The sequence below is a fragment of the Anopheles arabiensis genome, chromosome 2 (assembly GCF_016920715.1).
Source record: "Anopheles arabiensis isolate DONGOLA chromosome 2, AaraD3, whole genome shotgun sequence".
Taxonomy (NCBI): domain Eukaryota; kingdom Metazoa; phylum Arthropoda; class Insecta; order Diptera; family Culicidae; genus Anopheles; species Anopheles arabiensis.
In genome coordinates this window covers 85,588,742-85,608,889 of record NC_053517.1, presented here as the reverse complement: position 1 = coordinate 85,608,889, position 20,148 = coordinate 85,588,742, and the positions used below count along the sequence as shown (strand labels likewise).

General features: G+C 47.5%; 2 protein-coding genes across 4 annotated transcripts; both read right to left on the bottom strand.

Annotated features, from left to right (window-relative positions):
- Nucleotides 1-173: 173 nt before the first annotated feature.
- Nucleotides 174-9,443, bottom strand: LOC120893636. 3 transcript variants are annotated; one of them, XM_040295642.1, is made up of 5 exons: nucleotides 9,114-9,443; nucleotides 3,744-5,585; nucleotides 1,677-1,874; nucleotides 1,173-1,480; nucleotides 174-1,101 (listed from the first exon to the last, which is right to left on the bottom strand). In XM_040295642.1, exons 2-5 carry the CDS (start codon nucleotides 5,568-5,570, stop codon nucleotides 501-503), a joined length of 2,934 nt encoding a protein of 977 aa, XP_040151576.1. In that variant the 5' UTR covers nucleotides 5,571-5,585; nucleotides 9,114-9,443; the 3' UTR covers nucleotides 174-500. The 3 variants fall into 3 exon arrangements, with proteins under 3 accessions (XP_040151576.1, XP_040151574.1, XP_040151575.1); XM_040295640.1 differs by having other exon boundaries at nucleotides 1,677-2,846; nucleotides 3,744-5,587; nucleotides 9,115-9,443; XM_040295641.1 differs by having other exon boundaries at nucleotides 1,677-2,846; nucleotides 3,744-5,582; nucleotides 9,115-9,443.
- Nucleotides 9,444-13,196: 3,753 nt separating this feature from the next.
- On the bottom strand, nucleotides 13,197-17,166 carry LOC120893639. The gene is made up of 3 exons (XM_040295645.1): nucleotides 16,340-17,166; nucleotides 16,018-16,196; nucleotides 13,197-14,896 (listed from the first exon to the last, which is right to left on the bottom strand). The coding sequence occupies exons 1-3, from the start codon at nucleotides 16,455-16,457 to the stop codon at nucleotides 14,609-14,611; spliced, it is 585 nt and encodes a 194-aa protein (XP_040151579.1). The 5' UTR covers nucleotides 16,458-17,166; the 3' UTR covers nucleotides 13,197-14,608.
- Nucleotides 17,167-20,148: the final 2,982 nt, after the last annotated feature.

The following is a 20,148-nucleotide window of genomic DNA, read 5'->3' as shown; positions in this document are numbered from 1 at the left end:
TCAGACTAACTGGCAGTTGCTATTGGTGCTGGATTCTGACCTGACCGAGACAGGTGAAGCTTGCGTGAGTCATCTGTTCAAGTAGTGCCCTGACCCATGAATAACTCACAATACTAGTTGACCTGAAAAAAGTCCATACTTGTCATCGGTAATAGTACACTCAATCACCGCCATTTACAAAAGACAGAATAAATAGAATAATTTATTCATTTCATGCACGAGAATCTCGATTTTCGTTACGGCTAGGTATACACAATAAATCTCGCGAAAAAAAAAACTCGTTCCGCACACTCGAATGCCTGCACATAGCATCGTACACTGTAACTCCGGCTGGTCTGCGCATTTGCGCCTTGCCCCAGCCGAAGAAGTAGACTGTTAATACATATTATATCGTTTCGCCGTCCGTCTCGCTCCTAGTACCCTAAGCTCTACAAAACTACGCTGCGTGGGTCAATAAATATAGTGTGGCGTATCTGGGGTGGGGTGGGTCTCCTGCACGCCTAGAACCGACCACGAACCTGATTGATCCAGTCCAGGTAGTGGGCGACCTTAACGTACACGCCGGGCACATTCGCTTGGCCGCAGCCAATGCCCCACGACACGACACCAACCACCTGCCAGACGCCGTTCCGTTCGCAAACCAGCGGACCACCACCATCGCCCTTGCACGCGTCCTTGCCCTCCTCACCGCCGGCACAGATGAAGCCCTGGTTCAGGTTGTACGTGTAGCCGAGGCGCGTCTGGCGCAGCTGGTTCTGGCACTGGTAGTGATTCACAATCGGCACGTCCACCTCCTTCAAGATGTTCTGATACTTGCCATAGTCACCGAACGCGTCCTTACCCCAGCCGGTGGTCCAGCAACGTTGGCCGGAGAAATCGGTATGCTTGTCGGGCAGACAGGCGGGCGCGATGTGGGGCGCACTGGTAAGATCCACCGGACGATCCATCTTCAGAATGGCCAAATCGTTGTCAAGCGTGCCGGCGTAATATTCCGGGTGTACCTGCACCGAGATGATATCGCGCTCAATGTACGGGTAGAATTCGACGTCGTGGTTTACGTCCCATTCGCCGAGTCGTACACGAAGATCGAATCCATTGTAGCTGTAAGAAAAATGAAGAGGTATTGGCATTAAAATATGACACAACATTGGGTAGGCATATTATCTACTTACGTTTTCACACAGTGAGCCGCCGTTATGATGTACAGATTGTCGATCAAGGTACCACCGCACACGTACACCGATTCCTTGGGATCCTTCTTCAGAATTGCCACCTGCCATGGGTATTCGCCGAACTCGCTATCACCGTCCACGTACACTGGGTTCTTGATGCGCCCGTTAATGCCTTGCGCGTTTCGTACACCACACTTGCCCAGATTCTGGCTCGCTGGATTGCGATAGACGGGCTTACGGCAGCAAACCTGACGACCGCTGCACTGCTGCTGTTGCTGACCAGGGCGAGGTCCGTAGTACGCTTGTCTCTGTGGAATTTGTGAAACAAAAAGAGTGGAAAAGTTCATCCATTTGCCCGGTAAGCTTCCCGCGACTTAATCCGCTATTGAAGTGTGAAGTGTAGTAGGGTTGTGTTCTATGTGACCTAATCCTGTTTGCACTGCGTAGAAGAAGCTTCTTCAGAGAAGTCAGCAAAACTGCACCTCCGTCCTTGCATTTACATACCTTTTCGGTGGAGAAAGACTTTTCCTGTACGGAGGAGGGTTCAACCGCAACCGGTTCTTCAATGTGCTTTACCGTTTCTTGACTTTCTTCCAGCGATTCCGGCACACTGACGTCCGTGGCCCGGCGTCTGCGTCGGCTGCTTGGGAAGCTGATCGTGGGGCTACCCTGCGCGTGGCCCGGTGCCGGCGTGGGCACACTCTGGGTCGGAATGGAGGATGGAAGTCGTACAGCGTTAGATCGGTCTGCAGGTAGCTCGCTGATCTCGTGCCTATAGTTCTGGTACTGCCGACCGTACTGAGCTCTGTTCGCGTTGATGTTGTTCGGCGCATTTTGCGGATATACCGACTGGTACTTGAAGTTACCGGCAGGCCGGTAAGCGTTCGTACTTTCACCAGCAAACGTTACGTTCGTGCTACGACCCAACTCAACATTGTCGTAGTACTCAGTGTCCTCGCCGTTCTTCACCACCGAGGAAGCGTCACGGAAATACGGAGGCCTGGGACCACCACCAAAACCAGCCGGGCCAAAGCCACCCGCCGGCCCAACCTGCGGTCCAAAGTGGGGCCCAACGGGTCCCCCAAACGGTGGCTGACCTCCAACAAACGGTGGAGGAGGTGGAGGCGGTCGATTAAAACCTCCCAGACCTCCGGTGTAAATCGGACCGGGCGGCTTGGTGTAGATCAGCTCCGGATGGCCACCGGGACCGAACGGTGGTGGCCGGGAAAGGATCGGCCCGTCAACGTACGGTGGTGGTGGCCCGTGCACGTGATGGGGATGGTAGATTGGCGGCGGCCTCGGATAGCCTCCGTGGTGGGAGTGGTAGTGTTCATGCTGATTGAACACGTGGTAAATGTTTTGCTTTTTGGCCGCCAGCAGCCCGCCAATCTTGTGCACAATGTTTTCGGTCGGTGTGACGTGCAGGTTGACCAACGGTTTCAGCACCTTGTCGCCGTACTCGTCCTTTGTCACCTGCAGCGACAGGAGCGGGTTGACGTTGATCAGCCCCAGATTTAAGCCATTGGCACTGAGCGATCCAAAGTAAGGGTTCGGGGCGGGATGAGGACCGTACGGGTTGAGCGGGTAGCCGCCGGTCGGGTACGGCAAACCGAACGATACTCCAAACGTGGGCACTACCTTCTTGTCTCCACCGTTACCACCACCCAACAAACGCTAAAACAATACAGTTGAGAGAAGAGGAACAAAGAGGGCAAAGGGTGATTTGGGGGGAAAAGGATTAGAAAACACTGCGCACAATTGCTGGCACATACACGTACGCTCACATACACATACCACCAACACGCGCACGCACGCTCACAACATAGGGCGTTCCGTCGACCGGTTAATAGGCAAGCGCAAGCGTTTTCCCATTAAACATCCCGTGCCGCACGGCGTCTATGAGTGGAGAAAGGTGGCGTATTGCGAGGGGGTTTTTAATGTGTCTGTGTGAATATTCGTTTTGGGTTGTGTTTGTGTTTCAATTCCTTTCCTTTTTGGCAAATACGGACCAAGGAACGGACATCCATAGTTCCATTTCCATCCAAGTTCGTGAAGCTTCTCTTTTGGAAGTCAAAAGTTTGTCTGCGTTCCAGTGTATTATTCTAGCGTCTGTTGTTGTTTTTTGGTGGGCCAATTTGGTGGCCTCAAATGGTGGCAACAGTCAAGCCCTGAGGTGTCAGTATCGCTTCCGATTTCCGGTTTCTATCACCAAAACGTTGGATGACGTCCACTAACCAAACATCCTGATCGTACGAGCTTGTTACTTGATCGCCACGTACAACGGAAAATCTCTCTTTCTCTCTCTCTCTCTTAATTCTCAGACATCTTAGACATGGGATTTTAAGGGCATCTCAGCACATGATAGGTTAGGACATTAAGGATTAGGGTTTAGTTGTGGGCAAGGCGCCTTTGAGTAGTTTGAGTGTTTCGTTTCTGTGTGGGTGTGTGTGTGGGTTTTTTTTAATGCGAGCCGAACGGAACGGAGTTAAAATGGAATTTTGAGCATTCAGTAGTAGTAGTATTGGTTAACAGTACCAGATCAGCACAAGTATTAAACTGTATCACACTTACCGGTTCAATGCTGGCCTTATCCTTTGCCTCGTTCGATTTGCCCTCCGCTGCCTCGCGTTTGCTGATCTTCTTCGTCTTCGTTTCCGGTTCCGCTGTGGCATTCTTCGGTACGCGCACCACCGTCATCGTACCGTTGCCATCGGTAATTACCACCTCATCAGCTGCCGCTTCAATGTCCGTCTTGAGATTGCGCGGGTCCAGCGGTAGAATCAGATCGTCCTTACGGCCGATCACATCCTGCGCCGGGCACTGATCGTACGGCACACAGACGCAATCCTCAATACCGTTTCCGTTGGCGAATTGACTGTACTGTCCACCGTTAGCACCGAACTGGCCTCCATTTGCACCAAACTGGCCTCCATTGGCACCGAACTGCTGGCCTCCATTTGCTCCGAACTGTCCTCCGCTAGAGCCAAACTGTCCTCCGTTCGCGGCATACTGTCCATTGGTGTATTGACTGTACTTGCTGTAGTTATTGCCGGAGTACGTGCCCAAACCGTTCGAGGCGGCCGGTCCCTTAACGTTCAGCTCCTTCTTATACAGCGCCGGATTGGAGGAATGGAAGCCCGCTCCATTGCCACCCTGGTACGTACTGGAGCTCTCGCCACTGTACAGTGAATTGCTGCCAAACTGTGCCGGTCCCTGGTTGTACAGGCTGCTCTGGCTTCCCTGTCCGAACGAAGACGACGAACCCTCAAACACAGGCTTCGACTGGGCGGCATACACTCCCGACTGTCCGAAGCCATTGTTGTTGTTAACGCCCTTCAGCTCTTTGTAGTCAAAGTCAGACCCAGCGAGTGGTGAAAATCCACCGCCCGAAAGTCCCTGAGCGCCACCGTAAACGCCGCCAGCCGAGTAGAGTCCGCTGTTGAAGCTGGACGAGCTGGATCCGCCAACGACGGCCGAACCGCTCAGTCCCACCGAAGCGCCCACTGGGCCAGGATTGTTCACCACGACCGTCTTCGAATCGGCCGCACCGTCGATGTGGTGGTAGTGATGGTGAATGTGCTGCTCTACCGGTTTTACCAGCGGTCCTTCGTTGAGCACAAGTCCCGGTTTCGAGAGGGGTCCCTCGTAGATCTTCTCGCCAGCTCCGATCGGTTCGAACTCGAACGGTGGCGTATCGCCTTCGTAGATTGGACCCAGCGGTTTCGATGGGTAGGCCGACGCGTAACTGGGGCCAGCGAACGAGTTCGGCGGTCCACTGTACGGTGGACGCTGCTGGGGTCCGGCATAGCCGATCTTGTGCTGCGCGTGGTTCGGTACGGGCATCGGTTTAGGTGGGCCGTACGGTCCCTGGTGCTGTGGTTTGGGTGGGTAAGCTTGCTGCTGTGGTGGCTGCGGAGGACGCTGGGCGTACTGTTGGGGCGGTAGCGGTGGTCCTCGTACCGGGGGTCTCGGTCGTGGCGGTTGCTGCTGGGCGTAGATCGGATAGTACGGTCGTTTGCCTTCGATCGATTCGCCTTGACCGTCGCACTGCATCAGCCCGAGCGAACACAGCTTGTCCTTGATGATGTTCCGTGCCTGCGCATCGTCCGCATTCTGGAGGGCGTCCTGCACCGACGGATCGCTGTACACCTCGTCGAACCCTTCGAGGCTGCGCCCTTGCCGACCGCTGTCGAGGATGAACTTCAGGATGTCCTCGTCGCTAACCTCGGTGACGTTTTGCTGGGAAGCGGGCAGCACTCCGATGTCCTGCCGCTTCTCGCGCACCTTCTCCTCGCCCTGCAGTCCATCCTCGAGCGGAAGCCAACCCCACTCGTCAGCACCGATGACGGCAACCGCTGACAGCACTAGCAGCAGTGCTGTGGTTCCTAGCAATCGCATCGTAGTTTGACTGCTCTAGAGGCAAGCACACAGAAAGAGACGAAAAGAGGAGAGAGAGAGAGAGGATAAAAATACAATTACGCACTGTTTCCGAGCTTCCGGATAGTGTATGCCACTGGCCACCACATTCGTCCGATGACTTCCGCGGAAAGAAATGATTACCCATCTGACCATCGAAATAACCCTCCCGCCGCTGCAATGGTGACTTTGTTATTGTGGTTACCAGCCACGATTACCTAACAACCTTCCCATCTCTCTGACCGCATCGCTCACTGACAACGCGTGAGGTAATTTGCATTCAACCTCCTCCTTCCTGTGTTTCTTTGTTTATCTTAGTGGCTGGTGGAGCTGTGGCTTGAGCAGAAACCACGCCGGTAAGACGCCGAGCGGTGTAAAAGGCGAAAGTGACCGCATCCAATCGCTCGGAAGTCGAGTCAAATTCGGCCCCACAGATGGTGTTAACGGTGTGAATTATCGTCCGCACCAATGCCCTGCGGTCAAGCAGTGTATGACCGAGCACCGTTGGAAGAAAGGCTGAAAAGCAGCGAAGGTGTACACGTTAGCTGATCGATCCACCTAGAGAGTGTCGATGATTTCTCAAAAATGTTTGTTGAACTTGACATTGTCGATCATCGTGGTCGATCTTTAGTGAACAGAGATTTTTAAAGCAGTTTTGTAACGTTATTTTCGGTATCTTTTTGTCAAGACTGATAAATAGTGTCGAGCAGTCCCGGAAATAAGTGCAACGTACACATCGCGCCCGCACCCCCTGGGTCACAATAGCGTGATGACCCTGATGTACCATAAACGATGTAATTTCCTTTCACCCTTTGCCTGAACCGACGCGGTGAAATGGCGGGGCAAGTGAACCACCAAAGCAAATGGTTTGAATTTTGCATAAAACCAGCACAAAGATACATCCAACGACCGCCGACGATCTTGCTGGCTTTGCGTGTGCCTGTTGAAACCTACGGTAAACAATAACCTTTCTACCCTTTGTGAACGCCCCTCATCATCCCCCCGGTTTCGGTTCGCTTGGCTTACGAAATCCATCTCGAGCTGACTTACCCCCGGGAATGGTTGGCCTCGAAAATGTTTCACTTCCTTGCCCGGCTTTTTAACGGCACCTGGGGGAAATGGGCGTGTGTGTGTGTGAAGATGAGAAGCAAAACTTCACCACAGCCAGCATACAATGCGTCAGGACCGATATAAAGAAGACGAAAGTGTTTCACTGATTTGATCGTCAACGGGGCGAAGAAAGAAAAGGAGAAAAGTAAAAAAGTATGGCATCACACAAGTACAAACAGGAAGAATCGTTAAACCGTTGCTGTACGGAGGGGCCAGAGGCGTACAGACGTTGAAGCACAGAAAAAACGGAAACTTTTACTTTCGCAAAAAGTATGACTCGCGCAAGTGTCTTATTATCTTGTAGCTGGAGCGATCTTGTGTTGTCGTTTTGCAGCAAAAATCAACTGTTTACATTTGCCGGCAAAGAAAAGAAAAGCACATTCGAATTATGAATGAACTCATGCAACCCACGAAAAAAAAAACAAACACAAATTTAAATTTCTGAAGCTGCTGAAATTCAATGATGCCTCGATCACAACGATCACGATCGTTTATTGTCAAAAATATCGACAAAGATGAACGACCGGATCGGATCAACTTCCGACTCGGTTCCCCCCTATAAGGAAGGTAGTTCCTTCGCCGCTCACCGAAAGTGGTACCATGTGAGATGTGTCATCGTGTGTGTGTGTGCTGTTGTGTTGTGGTCACCGCTAGAGAAATGAGGTCGCGTCGTTGCATAATTCGCACAACCAACGCAAAAAACCACCACCGTCATCGACACCAGATGATTGCGCGAATTTGTCTGCCTTCACACTGTTTGTGTGTGTGTGTGTGGTTGGTTCCTTTTTTTGTTCCATCGTCTTGTACTGCTCTCAACTGGCCAACGCCACATGATCACCTTCCTGCGGAGGTTAGACTTCCCTCCCTCGAGGGCGGGTACAAGTGTTGTCGCGTCTTTATTTGCACCAAGTTTTTACTCGCAAATCTTAGGGCGGGAATATGAAAAGTGAAATTTACCCGTTTTGTTTACCGTGACTGGTTATGGTCACGTTGTACAACCGTTGCCGCTGCCGGCGCGTGGGCGGTTGGCGTTTGGCGAACCCGCCGTGTCTAGACACGGCCTGCCAAAATAACCAATTACGAAATATGCGGGCTGCGCAGGACACACACTGCGCTGCCAAGATCGAGCGGTTTTCATTGCGCTTTTCCTTCTACCCACCCTAATCGAGCAGGAAGGGAGCTAACGTTTCTGCTCTAATCGGTAAACTCGCCATGCCTTATTTTGTACAAAACGTTCGGTGTAAGCGGAGTTACGTGAAAGATGAAATGTCTTTGTTTTCAGCTGCTGTGTGTGTGGCTGCGATGTTTTATTGTCCTCCTTCCCCCCCCCCCCCTTACTTCCGAAAAGCATGGGGGAAAGAACCGCTTATGCGTATGATGAAAGTGTGAGTGTTTTGGATCGGATCAGCGATTTGCATACAATGAGCTCACGGCGGGAATCTTACTGGAACCATAAACAGTAGTTTACCAAACTTTCTCGAACCGCCGACAGATATGAAAGTGCGATGATGATGGTGGCGATGCATATGGTCTGGATGGCAATTTACGGCGCCAATATCTTTAGTAGATGGCAGCACTATTCATCTGAGTTATATAATATGAATATGGCATAAGGGGGATTTAGGATAATTAACACAATTAGTGAAGTTGTGCAAATCTCCTAATCTGCTTGACACAGATTGATAATATAAGATGTAGTTTGAATGTAATGGAGCAATCTAAAGCAATCTTTGGTTTTATTCAATTTAATTGAATGAATGAATGATGACGATCTTACACAGCCAAGGCAAATGGATCTTATAATTTACAGATTATGATATTAAATCTAATATAGATCTACTTTGCATTCTAGGAATATCGACTGATGCCAGAGATAATAATAATAAATAGAGTTGGTCTACGATGTCCTAACAAAAATACTTTCCTTATAAAATAATCTGTTATTGAGTAAGGGTATAAACCATATAACTCTCTAAATCTGTACAAGATCATTTCAAAGATCTGTAAAGTATTCTTAAAAGTTCAATGCACCTATGCCAGTTCAATGCAAGGGCTCCACAAAGGGCCATAAAACTTTCCCTCTTGTTCTAATAAGCACTACCATCTTAGCAGTCAAAGAATTCTCTTTCCCTTTCATTTACTGTTTACGGGTGAATGATCGTCAAACGATCATTAATCCCACCGCGCATCTTGTTCTTAAAGCATAATCTCTTTTTCCCGTTACTTCGTTATGCATCTTTCGCCTCCCTTTTCATCCTACCAAAACCAAAGCCTTCATCGAGATGCTGTTTGACTCGTTGGGTAGAAACAGCACTAGCATTTCAAAAACGTGTTTATTTAAAGCCCGCTGAAAGTCACCGGAACCGAATCCCAACCGTTGAAGCATTTTGTGTGATGGTTTTGTCTGTCACTAACCTTTCTGTTAATTCTTTTCACTGATGTTCCACTGGGCAACGCCTTAATAACAGATGCAGCAAACTGTTACAGCACAATTCGCGACGCTTCACTGTGATCACTCGTCCGCGTGTGGGACTTTTTCACTTTTGCTTAAGATGCACACCAAACTCTCACTACTCTCGTATGTGTTTTTTTTGCGATCGTTCGTATCGTATTCGGTTGAGCCTTTCGATTTTAATCGTTCACTGCAAACGTGCTCTCCAGTACCAAGAGCTACTAATCCCCAACACTCAGCGCTCTGTATGCTTTCACTGCCGAATGTGGTCTACCATTCCGGCTAAACTGCACAGCTCGAACTGACTTCGGCCAACGGCAACCGGATTGTTTTATAGAACCCCACCGCCGACGGAACGCCGGGTGGCCTCTCACGAAGCCGAATAGTGGAGGGTGCGCGTTTGTTTACCTTCCTCCACACCTACGACGATCGTGTGTTCGCTGATCGTGTCCCGCTCCCCTCGAAAAGCGTTGTGTCCCGCTCCGGCACACCAGCAGGCGACGGTACAGACGAGACCCGGTTACAAGATCCGCATCCGAAGCCAAAAAGCGATGAAAAAAAAAAAATTAAACTCCCGTAAAAAATTACCGTAACCGAAGAAAGCGGACTGCAACTACTGACATCGGTTTGTCAGCGGGGCTTGGAAGAGCGACAGAGTGAGAGAGAGAGAGGGAGAGGGCGAGGAAAACTTCTGCACGGGGAGAACCGCTGCGTTTAGCCATCGTATGGAAACGATCTCAAACGTAGACACATATACACGGGATTGGCCGATGATAGTGGAAGTCTTTGACCTGCCGGATGAGCTAAAAATCTTGCCCATCGTTAGCACAGCCGACCAGCCTTCAGATGTCAGATCGAACATAGGGGTAGAGTACTTTCTCTTTCACTACCATTGGTGCAAGTTGCGTTGATCTTAACGTTCAGCTTCTTTATTCCTTCGTGTCGGTGATGCGAAGGGACGGCGCGGTCCTTTAGCGTGAAATGCTGGGTGGTGAGCCGGGTTTATTGACATCATGCCTCAACTCACACACACACACACACACACACACACACACACACACACACACACACACACACACACACACACACACACACACACACACACACACACACACACACACACACACACACACACACACACACACACACACACACACACACACACACACACACACACACACACACACACACACACACACACACACACAAACCTACGCCTCTTACGGTCGAACGCTGGCGCTAGGGGCGATTCGGAACATGGCGTAGGAAAAGGGTGGTGGTGGTAGATATTACGCTACATTTTGTGTCTTTAGCGCATAGCGTTTGTGTGTCTCGAATCCACAAAAGTTGACCGCGTGAACAGTTCAGTTGGAGGATTACATGATCACACTCTCGAGCGGGCCCGGGAGGTGCAGTAGGATGAATCATCGCGCACGGTGAGAGAAAGAGTGTGAGAGAGAGCGAGCAAAAGAGGGCCAAACGTGAGCCATTTCCGAAACGGATGGCCGACCGATGCACGAAACGGATGACTTCAACAAATTGGGGTTTCGCGCTTTACCTACCATTGAAGTCTTTCGTGCATTTCGTCGATCGTGGCAGAAACGGGCAAAACTGACCTACAGAGCTGCTTTTTCTTAGAAATGGAATGGGATTTAAAGGAAATGATGAAAGCATTTTACGCGTACGCGCGGATCCGTGTATTGATGACAGATTTATTGATTGACCTTTTGTTGTTTCTGTTATACAACTGGGTGAAATGTTGTTCTACGATTGAAAAGCAGATACTTATTTTTTATAAAATTAATTTAATGTTGTTGATAACTGTATAGCTTTGTTAGTAACCTTCTTATTAGTAAGTAAAAGAGTAAATTATGCATCAACAACATAACATACTAAAACTTCCTCCCGAAATCCTGTCCGTAGCCGAAAAAAGTCGATCAACCCATAATGTGAACGGCTACCTCCCGGATGTTGCTCTTGCAGCGGTACAGTTTTCAACATAATTGCTGTAAAAAAAACGTTTTACATGCACACCCACCCAACACATAAAAGAACCAATCCTCCGGCATAAAAGGGTGGAAGTCGCTTGCAGTTTTCGCGGCTGCAAGTACGTGAGATTGCAATGAATGACACACATGAAGCTCACGTTCATGCTTTCATTGCATTCGTTTCGCATTATAAAGACAGGAAGGATTCAGGCAGCCAGCGACAGGGAGAAGCCGGATTATGCAATTTACGGCACGGGTGTAATAAGGCCAACACATTCAGGCCCACCGGGACGACGACCCTGAGAAGGTTTATTTGCGTGTCTGGAGCGATGGATGGATGACTGTCTGGTTGCGGTCGTTAGTACGCAGGAGGCTTTATTTCTCCTTCACTTTTCTTCCATCTTGGACGGCGAGGTTGACGACGTCATGCCTGTGGTTTTCAGTGGGCTATTTTTATCTCTCTTCGGCTTTACGACGTCATAAGTCGGTTTGGGGTGTTGAACGGCATGCTGAGCATGAAAGGAAAGGTCTCGTTTTATGAGACACACTAATTATTGATGCTGCTGCCTCTGTAACTACACAGAGCATGACTGTCATGAATTATGATTAAATTGTTGTTTAAAGTACCGAAGATAATTTGTTTTACGTTTTTTATAAATATTTTTTTTCATGTACATTTTAATGGACCGCATCGAAACAGTTCGGCTGTACGTAGCCGGATACAAACGGTATCGAGGCCAGTTCGATTGAACGCATTTGAACTGAACGATTCGGTGCACAGCCCACCGACACGGGGCAGCTCGTACCGAATTGCAGCTGTAACGTTATGCTGTCGCTAGCACCACCAGCCCAGCGCTAAAGCAATAGTTGGGGTTTTCCACCAATGTGTTCGATTACAGCAGCCACAATGCATCCACGCTCGCCGACCCCGACGGCCGGTACTCGCGTGTTGAATTGTTTTGATTTGTAAGAAGCCTTCTGGGGGTGTTGTGGTTGGGTTTTTCCCCACGGCTAGAAATGTTTCGTACGCGCAGACAAACACACACAGCTCGTGGGCCGGCCCGGATTGCATAACACGGATCTTGGCTGGAGTTTCATTCATAAAACTCACTCGCTCGGTAGGCTCTCGATGTTCCCTTTCTTTCGGGGCCCGTTCGAAGCAAAATGCCACCTTAAAGACGCGATTTTGAGCGTTCCGCGAAGTCTCATAGTGGCTGATTCACACCACGTGTTGCATTGGGGCCATACCCCCAAGGTTTGCCGGTCGTTCTGCGGATTTTGGTTTAAGAAATTCTGTGCGGCTGGAAATCCCGACGATTACCTTCGACGATAGCGAAATCCGATGAATACCGGGCGAAGTAGTACCCGGTGCGTTGTGTAGGCCCGGGTGGCCTCAATTGAACTCCCTCCCGTACTTTGCAACCAACACCGCAAGGAAAGCATCACCGATCATACGCAGGGTAGCCACAGGCACGTTTCTGCGGTCGATGGTCACGTTAGTGAATAATAACTCATCATCACCGCATCGCGTCCATTGTGTTGTGTGTTCGTGTGTCGCACGTCGCGGCCTTCGGAGTGTCGAATTCGCCCCGGGCAGGGGGGGGGGGGGAGTTGTTGATGTAATACCGTTTAGCTGGGTGCTGCCGGCGCGGTTTGTTTACCGTGTCCGGGAGGGGTGATAAAGAAAAGGAAGGTTTAATATTTTACGCATGCGTCCGGCAACGAATATGGACCAAATTTTGACGTCACTTGGGTGGAGGGTAGTGCTTAGGAAACTGGAGTAGGTCTGCAAGCTGGATCGTGTGTGTGTGTGCAATCAAGGTCACAGGTAGTGACAAATCCATTGTGCGGTGTTTACGGGTTTTGCGACGAATTATATGCAAATCGTTCAATTAAACTTGAATGATTGTTTTGAAGTTTTGTATCTCGTTTTGGTTAGGTATGTGTACAATAAGCAAACATCAAAAAGAGGATGACTAGTGTCCAATTGTTGTTGAATATGATGCTTAGTTGAATGATGAATTATTTAAAAAATAATTTAAGCCCAAATCCAACTGGTCGATTTATTCTAGCTTCGTTAAAATCTTTATTGCATCAAATGTATGTGTTTTGTTGAAAAAACTATTCTTACGGCTAGGCAAGACGAATAAAGTTACAAATGAAAATTCCTTGTCACAGCTTGCGATTTTCCGATTTTTTGACACATTTTTTCTATGCTGCAGAACTGGGGTTTACACCGAAGCTGCTACGGCTGCTGTTGCTTACTTTAATAATATATATGAATTTTGGCTGTCCCCGCACGGAACCACCATCCTTTGTCGCTGTGACTGTGATGGGAGGGAAACGGAAAATCCTGTACGACCAACGGTGATGGGTGCACATGGTGTGGTGCAAGAAACATATTTGACACAAACGGTAAACCCGATTCCTGCCTTAAATCATACCTGATCGCAAAAACCTGTCAGCGTTTGATCACTTTTTCTTGTTTATTTTTTTTAATTATCTTTGTGCATGTGTTGTGTATGTGTGTTAATTGTTAAATGTAATTTTTTAAACTATCCCCGAAAGGTTTCGTTATTCTAAAACTTGAACTGCTGATTAGAAATGATTTGGCTCAAATTCATTTCTTACCTACTCTACCTCTAGCACACACCACTCAGCACTCAATTTCGATGATTTATTTATTGTTTTTGTTTTGTTTTTCTATGCAAATTACTATCCTTGGTATCTTGGCTTTGGTAAGCGAACTTCCGCAATCGACAGTTTATTGTGGGTTTGCTGCTGTGGTTGTTGTGTGGTATGGTTTTTGACTACGCCACGTCCAGTTTGTTTGGACATGGAATGGTTTGTTTTGAGTGGAAATTGAGTTGAAGTTGAATGCGAATGTGTAAGAGCCTCTTAATATCTACATTCGACACAGCATCATTCGTCACTGTGTGTATGTGTGTATGTGTGTGTGTGGTGTGCATTTAGATAAAAAACTTGTAACCGATATTGAAGAGTGAACTTTTGGCTTTTCTTTTTAAATTCTATCTAAAATGGAACGCACGAACATGCAATCGAATGGAATCGAAAAGGATCGATTGTGGGATTATATGGCAATGTGTGGGCATCAATGCGGGTGTTCGCAATATTTTTTTGTTTACGGAGTTTACGGCCGAATAGGGTTTAATTTAAAGGAGAGTGACCAATTCTGACCTTCACGCGGCTACGTGAGTCTTTTCCCTTTTTTAATCAAAGGTAGCTTTTGTGTCCTAATAGATATTCTATTGTGGGGTCCCTGGAAGCATTGGTCTGTGTGTATCTCTTTTTTCCCCGCCCTCTTTTGTTGGGCACCATACTACCAAGCCTTATCATAAGCTTGCCGGAAAGGAAATGGGATGAAGTGGATGGGAGAAAAAACTTGTGCTTCGATTAAGAGTACTACACGCTATACGTTAGCCTGTATCCGTTCTATCAAGTACGCTAAACTAGAGTATCACCGACAGTGTGGGTTTCATTACGCTAAGCAGCACCAGCAGGCCCAGTGCCAGTGTCGTTGAGGTGCGCCGGAAGTGTGCGATCGGATTGGTCGAGTGGGCTTTGCCGGTGTTGCACAGCGACTTCTCGCAGCAGCTCGTGCAGGCGTACAGCTTCGTGCGTTCGCCTATGATTATGCAACCCGCCTCACAGCTGCTGATGCAGCGCCGCTCGAGCGACCACAGCTTCGGCGTGGAGGTGGAATTTTCCGTGCTGGTTGTGTAGGAAAACTGTTTAACCTGAAAGGAAAAGGAAGCAAACGGGAGATTACTGCCAGAGCCTGATTGTTGTTAAATATATGTGTTAAATATGATTTAATGACTAGCAAATGGATCTTTTTTTACATCTACTGTAAAATAATTTAAAGCTCCTTTTATGCCATTCTGTAGCGCATCAATTACCTCGTATTCGTTTCCCAATTTACCGTTACCAGGCAGCAGCAAAATCTAATGGTGATTTAATTACCACCACCCGGGCTTGCCGCTGTTCCCTTGCTGACGTCACTGGCTCCAAAATCAAGCCCCTAGCGAGCAGCCCCAAACCAGCGTGTGCTGACTTGCTCAAACATTTGTCAATTAAATGCCACTGAAATATGACACTTCCTTCCGGCAGCGAACGCTTCTCGTCTCTCGCTTCATCCCCCACGCCAAGCAGCACGGTGTCCCTGCAACGCGTGTCTCTTATCGATTCATCATCATAATGTAGCGCGTATTAATTTAGTGTACTGTTACGATGATTCCGTTACCGCACACACTACCATGTCCTTTGCGTAGCGCATCCGTATGTACTAAGTGGACGGTAAATAGCTTTTAGTTTAGAAAACGACAGCGCGACCGGCACCGTCATCACATCCTCAAATAAACTTTAACCCGCAAGCTCTGGCCCTACCCAGTTTTACGACCTGCTGCTTAACTGTGCCCATTTCAATGTAATTAAATTGTATTAACACGCGGGCAACATAGCGATCACATTGCTCTCTGCCATGTGCTTTACTATTAGCGTGTTATATGATAGCGTTTGTCAAAAATCGTAAAACACTCTTTACCCACGTTTCCCCACGTTTGTTTTGCTCCGTGCAGGTTCAATCTGTGTCAATGCTACACGCGGCTGCCCATTCTGCCCTACATTTTGGGCATCCCGAGAACGAGCTTCGGAAACTTCTTTCACCTCCTTGCCCAAGAGAACATCTTGCCATCTTCGTCTAGCATTAATCGTTATCACTACACATATACACAGACACCGTCACATGCGGCACTTGCGTGAGAGAGGGACAGAAGGTGTTGTGCTTTCTTGTCTTCACCTTATCGCAATCGAAATTATGCATACTGGCCACATCCAGCAGAGCAGCAACGACACTTACCATGCAGATAAATTCCTCCGGGTTACACTTTTTAACGAAGGATGCATTATTTCCGGACGACAGATCGATACAGGCCTCGCCATCGTCCGTAGCATTGCACGAGTAGCACCAGAGATCATTAATCTTCTCCGTCGCAGCTGATGTCTTATGTACAGTGTTCGTTAGGTACTGCGATCTTCCTGTGAGTGTGTGTGTGATGTGGGTAAAAAAGCGGGGGAAAAACAATTAAAGGATAATGATAATTTGACACGTTCACAGCCTCCGTTTCACTTCGTTCACACTGCGTACACAGCGACCATTATCCCTCACCCCCTCCACTTACCTAACTCGAGCAAGCCCATGAAGACGATTGCTATTATAATTGACATTTTGGCCTCATTCTGCAGTGAGTGTATTTCGGCAAGCAAACCGACTGCCGTGTCGCGTAGTACTGCCCACATTCGCTGCCGACACTACTAGCTCACGTTGCTACTGTCGATGTCGGGTTGGCGATACTGCGATGCCCTAATGCGCCTGAAACGTATGCTTGTTGCTCAGCACCTGACGACTGTTAGCCACACAATCATCGGCCCTCAGCCCTACCGTATGCACGGGTGGAGGACGCTTCAGCTTGTGTGTGTGTGTGTGTGCTCTTTGTTACACGCGCGCTACTACATCCAGCTTGCAGCAATTCCTGTGTGCATTTGCCTCTCCCTGCTCCCCAGCGTCGTTTGGCAGGGCGAATCCACCCCAAAGCAGGTGGTATTGTGCACACAGACACACAAACACACAGCCACAATTCCACTTTGTTGCACTTGTTTCAATTCCCTATTGCCCGTGACACTGCGATTCACTGCAGCACACGTACAATCGCAATGGAAAACACTTTACCCCTCAAGCGTCGAAATCAACACAACTGACATTCAGCAATTCCATTGTAAGGCAAGGAGTTTTCCTCACTCCTTATTCTGCGTCTTTGTCCCTTGCGCGTGCAGAAACGGTCGTGGGTCTTACGCGTATATGGTTCAGCTCGAAACTTGAAGCCACGGAACAAAATGTTGGTGCAAACCTAGCGAGATTGATATAATTAAGACGTGCGTGCGGATCTGCTGAAGGATAGTGGAAGATGTTACGCGAAGGAAACAGTGACCATTGATGGAATCGTGAACACAAGCCTAGCCGGAGAGTGGGTGAAAGGGGAAGCTGAATGTGTTCATCCTAGGCCCATGGTGACGCCTGTCAAACGGGACGGCTTTGATGTGCGGGCATGCGCGTGGAAAATTTCATTTGAAATGGGAGTTGGTTATGATTTTGATTAGAAAAGCGCATTTTTTAAAAGGTTTGGCAAAATGATAGAGTGATATTTTGAAGCGCATGTACATTACTATTTCCACTCGTTGGTTCTTGGCGATCTACGATAAATAAGTGTTAAGGTCTGTCGTCATGTATTTAAAATAAGAGGTGGACGAATGCACGCGAATAAGTTAACACATATAAAACCTTTATTCACTATCCTATGTGGAGGCGCGCCGGAGAGAGAGTGATCCTTCAGGGATCACGTCATAAGCCCGAACCTAACGGCATCTCACAAGATGCGTGCACTCATCAGTGAGAGCAGTGATGCATACAGGTAGGCTCACCAAGGCAAAATATTCACCATAACAATAAGTATACGTATATATTAGATTATCTTGCCTCTGAAGGTAGTGTCATGGAGCCAGTAATTGGTACCAGAGACCCTGGAGTCAGCGATTGGTACTAGTAGAACTGGTACATGTCGCTATGCATGTCGCAGTTGTGTCCTGATAAGTAATGCTCCAGTTCCTTTAGTTGGTTCTTGATGAGCTACATAAAAGATGCTAAAGAATTCCATGATATTTGATGGAGTAAGACTCGGTTTTCTTTGATGGAACTATGTTGACTCTAAGGGTTTTCAGAGGCAACCACTTGTTCGTTTTTTTCGTAACACCTATTAGAGTAAATTTATTTTATAGATACTTTCGTCCTTCTCAAACGTGTGTTGAGCTAAAAGCTGGGACTTATCATCATGTATCTAATTTCAACTTCATTTTGTATAAGGCGAGTATTACACAAAATGCTTAATGACACTATAAAACACGTATTATTGTGTATTAAAAATGGAAAGTTTTCCGTTTTGTGTCTTTGTTATTTGACGGTGCCATAAATACAAAAATATAAAATGTATTTACTTTTGTGTAGATCTTTATTATATACTGTAAGAAGTTTCGTAAAATATTTAGCAAACATGAAACAGAGATCAATCTTTAATTGCAACTGAAATTGACTTTAAATGATTTGGAAACAATAGTCTCTGTTTTGTTTAACATTTTGTACATTTTTCATTTTTTGCCTTTCCTGCCAGACTTGAAACTTCACAAATCAACACTTGGAACGACAGCTTTAGAATCGTTTTTATTTATTTTATTTTTTGTAACAAAATTGTACATATTTAAGATCTCATTATAAATGTATCATTATTTTTTCGTAATCCTTGTAACTCACATTATAAATCATTATTTAGGCGATAAACTTACGTCATGAATACACAAATGGGTTGAAATAGCGGTGCGAGTGATGGTTTTTTTTAATTTCCGGATTAAACCCTGGGAGTGTCCATTAATTCAAACAGGTGTGAAAGTATGACGCACCCAGTACAGTGGGTTAATTTTGTCTAAACACGCATGAAGCAAAGTAAATTAAGATGATGAAAATAGGATTTAGGTATCATTTGCACAAGATTAGTACATGATTAGGGAAAGGTATAATTTTTGTGCAAAAAAAAACTACTTACATTAAAATGATTACATCACGAACAGGCTTTTCCTGATAATCCACAATGTGTATCTCTTTTTGAACAAACATTTTTTACAGAAAAAACACTTGCATGTAACTTATGTCCTCTTGAAAAAATATTTTCAACGGTATTAACTTTTTTTCTTCCCGGTATCGACTTTAGCGCACAAAAGTAAATCTATCAACAAAATTAAAACTAACATCAACAGTACACAACCGCTCTGGGGAAAGGTGAATTAATTAAACCATCAAAAAACACGCCTCATCACGCATCGTGATTATGTTGTGCCGTGTGTCTCGTACTCCTGTCCCTTTTCTTTTGCCTTCCTTCCCCCGAGGGAATCACATTACTTCGGACCTCCGCCACGCTTTCTTCGCCATTTCACCTTAGCCAACCGGTCCAACGGACACAATTAGAACAATGACCTCATACAGTGCCGGACTGGTCATACGTTTTCCCCTACCTGTTCGTATATGCTGGCCTGCTGCTGCTAGGGCGTGGAAAAGGGGTGGACCCACAATCAGCCCCGGGCAAGGGGCTATTATTATGTCCTAGCGAGGTCTCGTGTGGTTAAAACTTCAAGAAACTCAAGCCACCGAAGCCGCCTTTGTTGAGCAAACTCCATCTCCTTTCACCTCACCTCGTGGAGAAGAGTAAAATCAAGAAAGTCAAGTCAAACAAAAACATTTCACACATACCCACATATGGCGCTGTTTACGGTGTGCCAAAGTAAATGTCCACTTTTGTGCTAATTTTCCCGATTCGGCCCATTCACCACACCCCACGGGTTAGTTGCTTTCTTTTGTAGCAATTATCCATCCACCGGTGGTCCGATGGCACTGGTTCCTGCGGGAAAAAGCCGGTGAATTTTCCCGCCGCCGTTCAGTTCAGCTCGGTTGTCAGGTGGATTGGTCAGAGGGGGTCTGGCTGGTTTCGTTGCGCTACTTCATAACACACCGACGCTGAAATGGGAAACGTTATTCATCGCTGCTAGCCGAGTGTTAACCGAAGCACTGCTCGCGACTCCTTCGGTTGGCCTCATTCAAGGGAAAACGGACCCTAAGTTTTCGACATCCACCCTGGTGCAATTCGACCGAAGTGGTAAGGGTAAGAAAACGTACGGCGCGAAGGGAATCGGTATCTCGAAGCAAAGGCACGCGTTCGGATTTCTTTGTTTTAAACGCATCGTGAGGGCTGCGGGGTAGAAGGCAACTGATTTGCATAGAGGCGCACCAATACAAAAATGGCTTATGAGACTCTTAACACACACACGCACACTCCTACACAATGCCTTCAGTAAAATTACCAGAGGACCCCTTTGCAAAATGGTATGGCGT